The 13,104-nt window shown below is 40.9% G+C and overlaps 1 protein-coding gene across 5 annotated transcripts in view; it reads left to right on the plus strand.

Annotated features, from left to right (window-relative positions):
- LOC112055320 (tyrosine-protein phosphatase non-receptor type 9) overlaps nt 1–13,104 on the plus strand; it is a 113,775-nt gene that overhangs the window by 92,533 nt on the left and 8,138 nt on the right. For 4 of the 5 annotated variants that reach the window (XM_052886571.1, XM_052886569.1, XM_052886572.1 and 1 more), the window contains 9 exons: nt 1,001–1,110; nt 2,851–2,974; nt 3,840–3,916; nt 7,335–7,524; nt 8,255–8,415; nt 9,745–9,974; nt 10,662–10,798; nt 11,651–11,727; nt 12,797–12,954. In XM_052886571.1, the coding sequence (XP_052742531.1) occupies nt 1,001–1,110; nt 2,851–2,974; nt 3,840–3,916; nt 7,335–7,524; nt 8,255–8,415; nt 9,745–9,974; nt 10,662–10,798; nt 11,651–11,727; nt 12,797–12,954 (1,264 nt within the window). The remainder of the gene's footprint in view (nt 1–1,000; nt 1,111–2,850; nt 2,975–3,839; nt 3,917–7,334; nt 7,525–8,254; nt 8,416–9,744; nt 9,975–10,661; nt 10,799–11,650; nt 11,728–12,796; nt 12,955–13,104) is intronic. The other variant, XM_052886570.1, reaches the window with a different exon arrangement.

Here is a 13,104-nt window from a genome sequence, read left to right on the forward strand (position 1 = left end):
CTTGCGATTAGTTGGTTGCGTAACTCTCAAAGCGAAGCTTGACTGGGTCCGCCAGTATAATATATCGGATGGGAGCGGATCGAACCCCTAGCCTTGTCGGATGTGAGTCTAGACTCCTTTTAGATAATGTTATAAATCAGTAAATTGAGTGCAACGGCTTTTTTATATATTCTTTACAAGTTAGCCCTTGACTAGAATTTCATCTGATGGTAAGTGATGATGCAATCTTAGATGGAAGCGGGCTAAATAGTTAGGAGGAGGATGAAAATCCACACCCCTTTCGGTTTCGGAACGCTAAATCGCTTGGCTGTACGTCTTTGCCGGTAGGGTGGTAACTAGCCACGGCCGAAGCCTCCCATTAGCAAGACCTGGACCAATTAAGAATACCTCAATCGGCCCAGCCGGGGATCGAAACCAGGAACTCCGTTTTGTGAGTCCACCGCGCATACCACTGCGCCACGGAGGCCGTCAAAAGGCTAGTAATATAACCGAATTAAACTAATAGCATGGATTTTCCTATAAAGTTATGCGAGATGTAAAAGTTATGAACGAACCGTTTAGTCGATGGTTTCCAACTTTAACTGCCAGTTAACTTTTATAGTGGATTAGGTCTGTAACTCGATTGTTAAACTTGTTGGATTGAGCACTTTGGGGAATTGCAACTTTAAAATCTCTGTTCGGGTGGCTTATACTGGAAAATGATTAGATTCTGTTTGTTTGCCGCTAAGTAGCATAGCTGTGTTTAGGTTTTTTAGGAAATTATAGGTGTGAACTATGAAATTCACAAATAACGTGGCTATCTATTGGTAAAAGAATTTTCAAAAACGGTTTAGTAGATCCGGAGTTTACCCCTCGCAACGTCAGAAACTTTACCTTTTTATAATATTAGTATATATGTATTTTTAATTTTGCGAACGTCAGAGTTGCTATTCGTCCTCTACTTTTGTTCTTCTGCGTATAAACAGTGCAATTTATCAATATTTTTATTTTTCATTTGCAGGCTGGAGCATTGCAGAAACTGTTACACGAACAACTTGGTATCAAAGTGCGACGGAGTCATCGACGACTATGTAATTAGCAATCACATACCACCGGTCAAACAACAAAATGGTAAGTCTCTTTGAATCCATAGCGTAGATCGCGCTCCTGTAGGAATATCGTTATGTAAAGTATGATATTCTAATCTATCAGCCGATGGACGCATCCACTGCAGGACATAGGCCTTTTGTAGGGACTTCCAAGCATCACTATCCTGAACCCCCTGAATCTAGCGAATCTCTGCGAGTCGTTCGATGTCGTCAGTCCACGTGGTGGGAGGTCAACCAACACTGCGCTTTCTAGTGCGGGGACGCCATTCCAGCACCTTGGAACCCCAACGTCCATCGGCTCTTCGAATTATGTGCCCCGCTCATTGCCAATTCAGCTTCGTTCAGCTTCGCGACTCGTTGAGCTATGTCGGTGATTTTCTAATTTTAATCTATATCTATCCCAAACTTCGTCCAGATCCGTTCGGATGGATGGACGTTATTAAATCATGCCAGAATGGCATGATTTAATAACGTCCATCTATCTAAACTTTGCTTTTGTAATAAGACTAGCCGACGCCCCGCAGTTCACACACTTAGTTCCCCTTACCGTGAGAATACGAGGATAAAATATTTGAGAGTAGCCTATGACACGTGGCATTCTAGTAGTGAAAGATTGTTCTCACTCACGGCGCTATGGCTGACAATGCCCTTAGAAAGCTGTTCTGCCCATCTACTCTGGTTTCTGCTTCTGCCTTCGGGTCTTATCAGGCGATGCTTCTATGCTCGCCCACATCCCCCGGTGACGCCGCTGAGGTCCCATTAAAGAGCCTACGGCACTTACACAAACAGAGAAAATATACGAAAAAACTCAATCCTGCTTATAATTTGATAGAGAGGTAGATAAATAATAGTCTAACATAGCTATTATGCTATTTTATATCTCTATATACCCACAATAATGGTATCTACGTGGAGTATTATTAAAAGCAAACTAACCTATGTATTTGCACAAAACCTTGTACTAATAAGTAACAGACACGTGCTAGTGTTCCATATAGTTGTTATTGTTGTATCAGTCGTGTTAATTGTTCACTTGCGTGTCCTAAGTCTATGGTTGTACTCGTTAACGAGGTGATGAAGGTTATCACAGGTTAGCACGTATAACTTTGAGTTGTATTATAATTCATACATATATTATTAAATATTCGGGGTTATTTAATAACCAGGGGCGTAGCTATCACCCTATCAGCCATATCAATGATACGGGCCCTCCGAACCACAGGGGCACCTGAGTATTCACACATACATATGTGTATTTCACACATAATATGTGTATGTGTGAAAGCAAACATTAGTAAAATGTAATCTACAATCTTACTTAATGTGGTGCTTTCTGGAGGAAAAAAAACATGGAAAAGAAACTGCTACTTACAGATATTTTCGGGATTTGCCGCTCGTCTATAGGGCTCGCCAACAAATTTTGTTTTTATCTATACTCAACCCTATAGCCCTACTCAATGTGTACTGTTTACCAACAAATAAAAAATGGGGGTATAAAACGCTAGCCATTTGACACCTAATAATAATTAAAATTAACTTGGTCTTATACTATTAATTCGTTTAATAAGCTTAGATACAGTTAATATATTTTGAATGACATTTTATAGACAAACAATACATAATATAAAATAAATAAATAATGAAATGGCATGCGTTTTCTGTCTTCATTTTCTAATTTGTTTGTTGGTAAACAGTGCACATCGGGTAGGGCTTGAGAACAATTAGAAGTGGCATTAAGTAATTGAGTGATAATGTTGTTCAGGTATAATAAATGAGGACAGTGAGTGTGACATGACCAGCGACCGCGTGCCCCGTCTCGACAACGGCTCCGACATCATGCACATCAGTGGCGACCCTGCCTATACCTGCGACCCCAGCCCGCTTAGGTAGGACCTACTTAAGAACATCATGACACCATTGGGTTACTATGTACTATTAGAGAAGACACTGCTCACTGCTGCATTGTGTTGAGCTGCGGCTGTATTTGTTTTTTTGCTAGATTTATCAAGTAAAATGTGTAAGCGCCGTCATGCCGCTTACGATATTTTGGTCGCAAGATGTAACGCGTTCTATATATTTTAATAGTATGACATAAGTTTTACTGCTGCAGCAAATATTTCAACCAGCCAGTCCTGCGCTGGCGTCCCGTTGTTTTTATGTTGCGATGATTTTCGTTTAGGACAGCCACTTTAGCACGTAATACATTGTAACACAATGCATGACATATGCTAAGTACTATATACATCGAAACGGAAAAGGTCCGGCATGGTTGTAAATGCTTTGCCTAATAACGAAGATCTATCCCTAGCAAATTGGCTTAGGTTTGCTCTGGTAAATACAAATTTCACGGCACTTTAAAATTATATCATCCGTTGGATTAACTGACAAAAAGGCATTTTTAAAACAACCGGACTGTAGTAATGAAAGCGTATTTTTTTTTCAATAACGCTTATTATTAGTTGACTCCGTGATAAAATTAAATAAAATAAGTATATCTATGTGTAAATTGATATACATGTATTGTAAAATAATAATTATATGTACGACGTATTAAGCTTCTTTGTAGATAATAAACATGAAAGTCATATTTGATGTTTCTAATTATACGTCGTCCATCTGACTACGACTACTGACCAGTCTAAAACGCAAACGCCAGACTATAGCTACTGAAATATATGATATAGCTACATCAATGATAGTATAGCTAATGAAAGCTGAGATTGTTTTCCAATAACGCTTATTTGATCGCAGACACACGCACGGCTACAATGGCGACATGAAGGCCGGACACATAAACTCGGCCGACGAGGACGACTTGGACTTAATCAGTGAGTTAAGATTGTATCTGTCTTGTCTTTGCGTGTTTTTATTATATTATCGATTCCTAGTACTTTGTTGGGCCCACATACGGTATCTATTAAGCAATATGATTATCTACATGTTTGTACGGTTGTAAAAAACTACATACAAGAGCCGTGATAGCCCAGTGGATATGACCTCTGCCTCCGATTCCGGAGGGTGTGCGTTCGAATCCGGTCCGGGGCATGCACCTCCAACTTTTCAGTTGTGTGCATTTTAAGAAATTAAATATCACGTGTCTCAAACGGTGAAGGAAAACATCGTGACCTGCACACCAGAGAATTTCTTAATTCTCTGCGTGTGTGAAGTCTGCCAATCCGCATTGGGCCAGCGTGGTGGACTATTGGCCTAACCCCTCTCATTCTGACAGGAGACTCGTGCTCAGCAGTGAGCCGTATATGGGTTGATAACGAGAAAAAACTACAACTTAATTATGTATCTTTTATCTGTCTGTGTACAAATTAATAAATTTAATTTTACACTTTAATAATTTTATTATAGACTTTAGTTTATCAATATATCCATTGCACTTTTGCACATAGCATTAAACATTATGTCTGCTAGTTGAATTAATTTTATTTATAGGTAATATTGGGTTTACAGATGGTTCAGGATTTTCAATGTTATAGGAATTCTCTACAAAAGGTCTATGTCCAGCTGTAAAATGTGCATTGACTGATATGATGATATTGGTTTAAATCGCAGGATATTCGTATTTTCAGTAAAGAATATTCTTAAAAAAAATTATAGTACAGCAAAATCCTACCATGTGTAAAATCTTGAAACGCTTTTCTTCTACCGCAAATTATAACACCGGTCAATATCCATATTTGACGATATCCGTGGCGCTGTAGTATGTAGTTTACAAAATGGAGGTCCTAGGTTTGATATCCGGCTGGGCCGATTGAGGTTTTCTTAATTATTGGTCCAGGTCTGGCTGGTGGGAGGCTTCGACCGTGGCTAGTTAAGCGTACCGTTACGATGCCGTGTAGAAACCGAAAGGAGTGTCGATTTTCATCATCTTCCTAACAAGTTAGTCCGCTTCCCATCAGGTGAAATCGTAGTCAAGGCCTAACTTGTAATGAAGAAAAAAAATTAGAGGTAAATCTTACAGTCAAATAACGATGGCAGAGCAGATATAAAACCTTTTTATTAGTAACATTGAGCGTTGAAAACATTGACATCTGTCACTATGACATTTTTATTTCATTTACAAAGTTTTCAATTTAAACACAAAATTCCAGCAGCAAGCCATAAAATCAAAAATTGAATTGATAAACACAAAATTATTCATATAAATTAAGCACAGTGTACTATTGTCCGATGACGCATGCAATAAAACAATGTTCCCAACGTTAAATCACATAAATGAATTCGCACAAACCAAATGCGGGTAGGTTATTGAACAGCTACAAACACAAAGTGTTGACGATGCGAATGGGACAGCGGCCGAATAAATCGATGAGTGGTACGTAAATTAAATCGTTGGAAATACTGGTAGACTCTTTGCGGTACAGCTAAGCCAGGAAAGTACTACCTCCATGATTTTCAGCCAAGCAGTGGTGCTGTTTTCTGGTCTGTACTAAAATTATAACATTGCCTTAACTTTGTCTTAGTCGGGTAAAATTCTTCATTCATCTTTTGTAGTGCCTCTCTCAACTGTAATAGTTACATAATCCTAGAATAGTTATTATAATCAGTTCTGCAGTAATTATCAACACATATTCGTCTCACTGTTGAGCTCGAGTCTCTTCGTCATTCTGAAGTGAGAGGGGTTAGGTCAATAGTCCACCACCACCACCACTGGGCCAATGCGGATTGGCAGACTTCACACACGCATTGAATTAAGAAAATTCTCTTGTATGCAGGTTTCCTCACGATGTTTTCCTTCATCGTTTGAAACACGTGTTATTTAATTTCTTAAAATGCACACAACTGAAAAGTTGGGAGGTGCATGCCCCGAACCGGATTCGAATCCATACCCTCCGAAATCGAAGGCAGGGTTTATGTGCACTGGGCTATCACGGTACTTACACGGTACAGCAGTAATAGTTCCTTGAAAAGTAATTATAATCAGTGACCTATGGCAAATTACTTTGATGTCATTTCCATTTCGTGGAAGCTAGTAGTAAGCCAGTAAAATATATGTTGATTTATTCAAACCTAGTTCTAGCCGAGTTAAAAAACTTCTTCAAAAGTGTATTGCGCGATGGATTTAAGATGGAAATGTGAATTAAAATAACTTCAATAAAATATTTAAAGTTTTAGCACATTTCTAAATGTGATAAAACTTTTATGATACTAAAAGTTTTGGTCAGTGGTTTCATCTGTATGCTTAACATGCGACTAAAGACATATATCGTGAAAAGAAATAGACAAAATGTTATGGCATGGCGAGAAGTCCCAGTTGTATCTCTTTGCCACGAATGATTTGGCTATATTTCCGGTTGCACTGCTATTTGTCTATTTCACTTTACGTCACGTTTTTTAAAACAAATTTCCCTAAAATATATGTGCTTAAGCACATCCTAGTAATAAATGGAATATTGAATCGATAATCTGATATCTACAATACAAAAGAAATGTATTCCAGAATAACAATTGCTATAAACAGTTTTACGAGCAATTCCGTTATTTTTGTGAGATGGCCGTAAACTATTTATCCGTCTGCAATACAAATAAAATCGATACCGTACGTGTTTCGACTAGCGTACTAATTTTATTTGAACTTTTTTCATATTTTTTGGGTACGTACCTATTGCAATAGTTATTAATTCATCGACGATGCAGGCAAAGGCAGGCATTAAGTATTCAAATAGGGAGCGACTTTTAGGACTTATTTTGTATTGTTATTTTAAAAAACATCTATGTTTTGGAATGTTATTAGTTTACCAAAGTTATGTTGCAATGATAATCGTTTTTTAAATGGGCATTTCTTATCAGTATTCGAAAAAAAAATTTATTAATCTCCGGTACTATCTTCTATTCGGTCTTGGGTCTATACATCATCGTTGTCATCATTATGAGACTATGGACGTGTACTACGGGACTTAGGCCTCCTGTAAAGACTACCACACACTACGGTCTCGTGCGAGTATCCAGCGACTACCTGCAACCTGTGCCACTGCGCCATTCTAGAAGTTTGGGAACCTCCATTGGTTCTTCGAACTACATGACTCGCCCATCGTCGCTACAGCTTTACCACACGTTAAGCTATGTTGACTTTCGTTATTCTGTGGATTACATTTAGATTCTGCGAAGTTTTCCTCATTAGTGATTCAATCACGCAGAGATATTCCGAGCATAGGTCTATCGCTCACTGAGTGACTGGGGTCTGTAGTGGGTGGTTAAAAGCTGATGATGAGAATAACTTAATGATGTGGTCAGCAGCTCGAGGCACGTGGTCGTCGGGCGAGGCGTCCCCCGGCCTGTCGGACGAGGAGTGCGGCGGCGGCGGCGCGGGGGAGACGCCGGCGGCGCTGCTGGCGCGCCTGCACTCGCTGGGGCGAAGGGGGCTGGTCGCGGAGTATGAGGAGATACGCGCCCGTCCCCCCAATGGGACCTTCCATCATGCCAAGTAGGTAGTTAGTAAGAAAAAATGGTCTCTCTAACTCACAGCTACACTCACCTTGCTTCATCGGAGGCAATATTCAAATTCTCACCGGCTATCACCATTCGCCGGTTCGCGCACCATTGGTACAAAAGGCGGAGTGTCTCGAAGCGTTTTGGCTATTGGCACTATAGTCTCTCTAATACTGGTCTTGTACACTGACCTTGTTTCTGAGACTCCTTGATTATGGGAGTACGCGCACCAATGACACACCAATGGTGGCCCGGAGCGGTGTAACAGCCCAAGAAGGGAGAAAGTGTACTCGAGAGGGATAACTTACAAAGAGTCAAGAAGGTAGCACAAACGCCGAATAACTAAAAGCAAGTACAGGGTTTGTCCTCTCATGATTCGGCCCGTATGACCGTTAGGTTAATTAGAATTTGGGAGGTTGTGGGTTGGTCTAGAGTCTAGACAGTCTTGGATTAGTCTGTAAGCTATTTAAGCGTTGCTTAGGGCATCCCGTTTAGGTGGGCACCAGAGACAACCGAAAATAAACGAGCACACGAAAATTATATCGATTTCAAAACCGCGCTTTTTAAATTTACTTTGACGTTTGGTTCGGTCGGGGTCATGACTTAAGGGCCCACCAGGAATAGATGCTTAGAACATCAAGTTACCTTAATCCAGCTCTGGGTCCAGAAATCTAGATGGACGTGAGCGTATGTAATACTCTAAAATGTATTTTTGTTGTTTCCAGGCTCCCCAGCAACCTAGCCAAGAACAGATACACGGACGTGCTGTGCTACGACCACTCGCGCGTGCTGCTGTCGCAGGAGGACGACGACCCCAGCTCCGACTACATCAACGCCAACTACGTGGACGGCTATAAGCAGAGGAACGCCTTCATATGCACGCAGGGTGAGATTACTCGAAACATTAAAAAAAACAAATAAAAATGGATTTTTGAAATGTATATGTACGCCCGTTATAAAAAAAAATTTTGTCATGAAAAAAGTCTAAAAACGACATTTTTATGGTAGGGTATTTTTTTGGGTTAGGGTAGGGTAGGGTAGGAGTAACTTAAGATTGGGTAGAGGTAGGGCAGGGTAGGGTAGGGGTAGGGAAGAAGTGCACATAAGTCAAAGCGAAGCTTGACCGGGTCCGCTAGTTTTGAATAATTTTAAAAGACCTTGAGACACAAAATATAAGGCGTTCAATAAAATAGTTAGAATGACGAATTTTGTGTCTGAAACTGTTTTCATCGTACTGCAAAAAATTGTGATAACGACTTGGCTTTTCCAATCTGATATAGCTAAGAACCTTCACCCGAAAATCAATTTTCTATTAATAACGCAATGTAAACATATTTGTAAATAAATATATGCACAGAAACCAATTCAAGGTTTATGTACAAACAACACACACACGAGTTCCGGTGGTAAAACACACGCGAGTGAAAATAGCACTTTCGAGGAAACGTTCAGTTTATTTCCAGGCCATTTCGTAGAGTAACACCCACGCGAAGTGGGGAACTAAAATTTTGGGAAACATCATTTGTTTTGACCATATTTTCCGTATTTGTTGGCGCGATGCCAAGGTCTGCGAGGGAAATTCCTCTGACGTTAACGGCGCGCCGTGGCGTAATATTTTTCATTGTAATGATAATAAACGAAGCAATTTTGAATGTCACGACTTTATTTTAATGGGTGACGGTCGTAAAACCGCTTTATAGTACGCTAAAAGCTGTATTTACAAGTGCGGTGCAGTATATACTTGACCTAGATACGTAAATGATTTACATAAATAAATATAGATATCCGTATTGATACGATAAATCCAATGGTCTAAATGCTTTTTACTGTAGAAATAAATCGAGTTCGCGATAACGAATATACATATTTTTATGGTTACAGTATCAGTGAGTAAGTATGTCATATATAAAAGGCTTGTTTATTTTATTTGTTAGTATAGCGTACTGCTTTTTTGTTTTGCGTTTTACTGTCAACATATTCTCAGTGGCAGGGCTCGTAAAGGTTTTGGTATCACACTGGTGCTTTAGAACAGTGTAACTAGCACGAGAGAATTTTGCCGAAAACAGTCGACAAAAACATAGAAGATTAATCTTTATAAAAACTTTTTAGACTAGTATCCATTACATGGCAATAGGGATTGACTGTTGAGAAGAGTCGGCAATAAACTGAGTAATAGGTATTCATCAATCTAATATGAACAATATCTATTTTCTAGGTCCACTACCAAAAACGTTCGGTGACTTCTGGCGGATGGTGTGGGAGCAGGGCAGCCTGGTGGTGGTGATGACGACGCGCACGGTGGAGCGCGGGCGCGTCAAGTGCGGCCAGTACTGGCCCGCCACAGAGGGCGCGCGCGCCGTGCACGGAGGGTTCGCCGTCACCACCGAGGCGATCGAGCTGGATGACGACTATGTCGTGTCGCATCTGCTGCTCACGGATCTGAGGGTGAGTGGCGCTGCGGCTACTGCTGGCGGGTGGTGTGGGGGCAGGGCAGCCTGGTGGTGGTGATGACGACGCGCACGGTGGAGCGTGGCCAGTACTGGCCCTCGACAGAGTGCGGCCGCATCAAGTGTGGCCAGTACTGGCCCACAACAGAGTGCGGCCGCATCAAGCGCGGCCAGTACTGGCCCGCGACAGAACGCGGCCGCGCCAAGTGCGGCCAGTACTGGCCCGCGATTCACGGATCTGAGGTTGAGTGGCAATTCGGCTACTGCTGGCGGATTGTTTCTTCATTCCGTCCCGGCACTATGGAATACTTTTAGTGTAAATAGACGGCATTATTTCGTTGTTATGCTTGAGTTTGCAAAGGTTCTATAATTATTATTCTGATGTAAACTAAATACAGTTGCTTAGAGCGTTTGTGCTCGCTCCCCAGAGCGGTTTTATGTGTTCGAGTGTTCTAGCGAACCCAACCCTAAGACCTTGTCCAGAAGGGTCGAATTCGTCGCGAATCGTATCGCGCGAATTCGCCCTGTTGCGTCCAGTTAACGCGCAAATTCTAGAGCGAGTGCACGGTTAACTCCATGTTTCGTACTGAATTTTTCCTCAAAGTTCGCGCGTTATAAGGGCAAGAGAATCGCGGCGAATTCGTCCTTTCTGGACAAGGTTTAACGCTAACGGGTCTGTTTGCAGACGGAGCAGCGGCGGCGCGTGTGGCACGGGCAGTACACGCGCTGGCCCGACTACGGCGTGCCGGGCGGCGGCCGCGCGCAGCCCGTGCTGCGCTTCCTCGCGCTCGTGCGCCGCGCGCAGCACCGCGCGCGCCAGGAGTGAGTACAGCCGCAGCAGATACTAGTGCCGCCATGACTCTTTGGCGCTGACCTCAGACTAAGTACATAAGGACATCACACCGAAATTCACCAAAGAATATGTCTGTCGGTTTTGAGGGGGCGAAGTTAAACTTTTTGTGTCCTTAAATTGCACACTACAAATTCAATTCACAATACACACACACGTGTAATTTTTACATAGACTTTTAAAAACATCGCTTAAACTACAAATGTGATATTATTAAGCTAGAAATGAAACGTAACTTTTTTAATTTTAGTACTCGATGTCAACCGTCTTTTATGCTATTCAACTACACAAAACAACATTTGTAGGGAGCTCTTTACACGACGTAAAGAATTACAGCAATGAAAAATCGATTCTATAGAAACAGTTTTTAGAACGCGTTAGATAGTTGATCTTATTCTTTAAAATCCCTAGTGAGCACCTTAGATGAATTATATCCTTATATAATACGTCTAAATTGTTGACCGATATTGCGCAGAAGTCAAATGTAAGGTACCATGGTGATGGGGGGCTAGAGGAATAAATGGCGTGCGTAGCGGTGATTGGCTCTCCAGATGTATTTCGTCTACGTCCACAATATGCGTGGACATTACCGAAGCGCGGAAACTCTCCGCGTTTCATTCAGGGCCAGAGATTCGTGCCAGGATTTGTGCCCGCGCGTATTTTTCTCATCCAATGTGTCCATTTTGTGTCCACCCATTATATTACAACCATATTTTCACAACGATATTTAATGTTATAATATTCGAACCGTTAATCGCCTGTCTGTATCAGTGTCTTCATAAATATTCGTTTGGAGTATTGAAATTCTTCTTTTCGATTTCCAGGTTGGGAGACGCATGGGCGGGACACAGTAGAGGGCCGCCGATCGTTGTTCATTGTTCGGCGGGCATTGGACGAACAGGTATGTATTTCAAATTCAAATACAAAATATTGGTATTTATAATGGTTTGTCTGGGCAGTGAAATCTACTTAAATGCGTTACGGCAAACGGCATGACTTTGTGATGCCGTGATGCCCCAACTAGGTCGAAACTCCTCGATTGCTTTGTAAACATATGTCGTCAGCCGCCCAAATATTAAGGCATGACTGACACAATAATTAAAAACGAGCGTGCTTTAGACCACACGCGTGAAGTAAAACTTATTTCAATACTAGAAAAACAAAACTCTATCTATGGCCAACGGCATGACTTTGTGATGCCGTGATGCCTCAACTAGGTCGAAACTCCTCGACTGCTTTGTAAACATATGCCGACAGCCGCCCATAAAATATTAAGGCATGACTGACGCAATAATTAAAAACGACCGTGCTTTAGACCACACGACTGAAGTAAAACTTCTTTCAATACTAAAAAACAAAACGCCATCTATGTTTCAAAGCTCTCTAAGAACGCCATCTACTGGTAGTTTAAAATAACAAATTTCACAATGCCTGTAGATGGCAGCACGCATCCTTAAAGTCTGAATGTACTTTTCATAACGCATTTACCAGCTTACTCCCTAAGTCAAGCGTGTCTTGAGAAGTTTTACTTCAATATGTTTAATGTTTATGTTGCACTATGGTTAGAATTAATTTCAATATGTATTTTGTATTATGACATAAGCAATTTAATCTATTCATTCTCATCATCAATTTATTTTTCATTTTCATATATCATTTTAAAGTTTTGATCTGTAAATAGTAAAATTTTATTTATGGTTTGCTAGTTAGATAATAAAAATTGTAATAAACATTTATGTTAAATTTTGGTTGAAATTTTTATTGTTTTTTCACATCAAATATATGTTATTAGGATAAATTATTGAAATTAAAATTTTAATTGTAAATATTTTGCATACTGTAATCAGTTGAATGTATAGGTGACTCAATAATTTTAAGACCAAAACATGCACCACATTCTAGCAAATAAATGATTTGATTGATTGATTGAAAAATAAATAATAATATTTATATTTTGATGCACTTATCAGGAACGTTCCTGACGCTGGACATGTGCACGTCGCGGCTGGCGGCGGAGGGCGTGAGCGACGTGCGCGGCACGGTGGAGCGCATCCGGCAGCAGCGCGCGCACTCCATACAGATGCCCGACCAGTACGTGTTCTGCCACCTCGCGCTGCTCGAGTACGCGGTCAGTATCAGTTTCAGTCTCAGACTAATTAGATAAAGACATTATTTTTCTGTATTAGTTTATATTAGTATATGATCAACCATCTTATGCGATTATAAACACTGTCTTTATAGAATCGATGTTTCATAGTTTACAATCGTGTCCGTCGGT

Source organism: Bicyclus anynana, chromosome 17 (genome assembly GCF_947172395.1).
Source record: "Bicyclus anynana chromosome 17, ilBicAnyn1.1, whole genome shotgun sequence".
NCBI classification, from domain to species: Eukaryota; Metazoa; Arthropoda; class Insecta; order Lepidoptera; family Nymphalidae; genus Bicyclus; species Bicyclus anynana.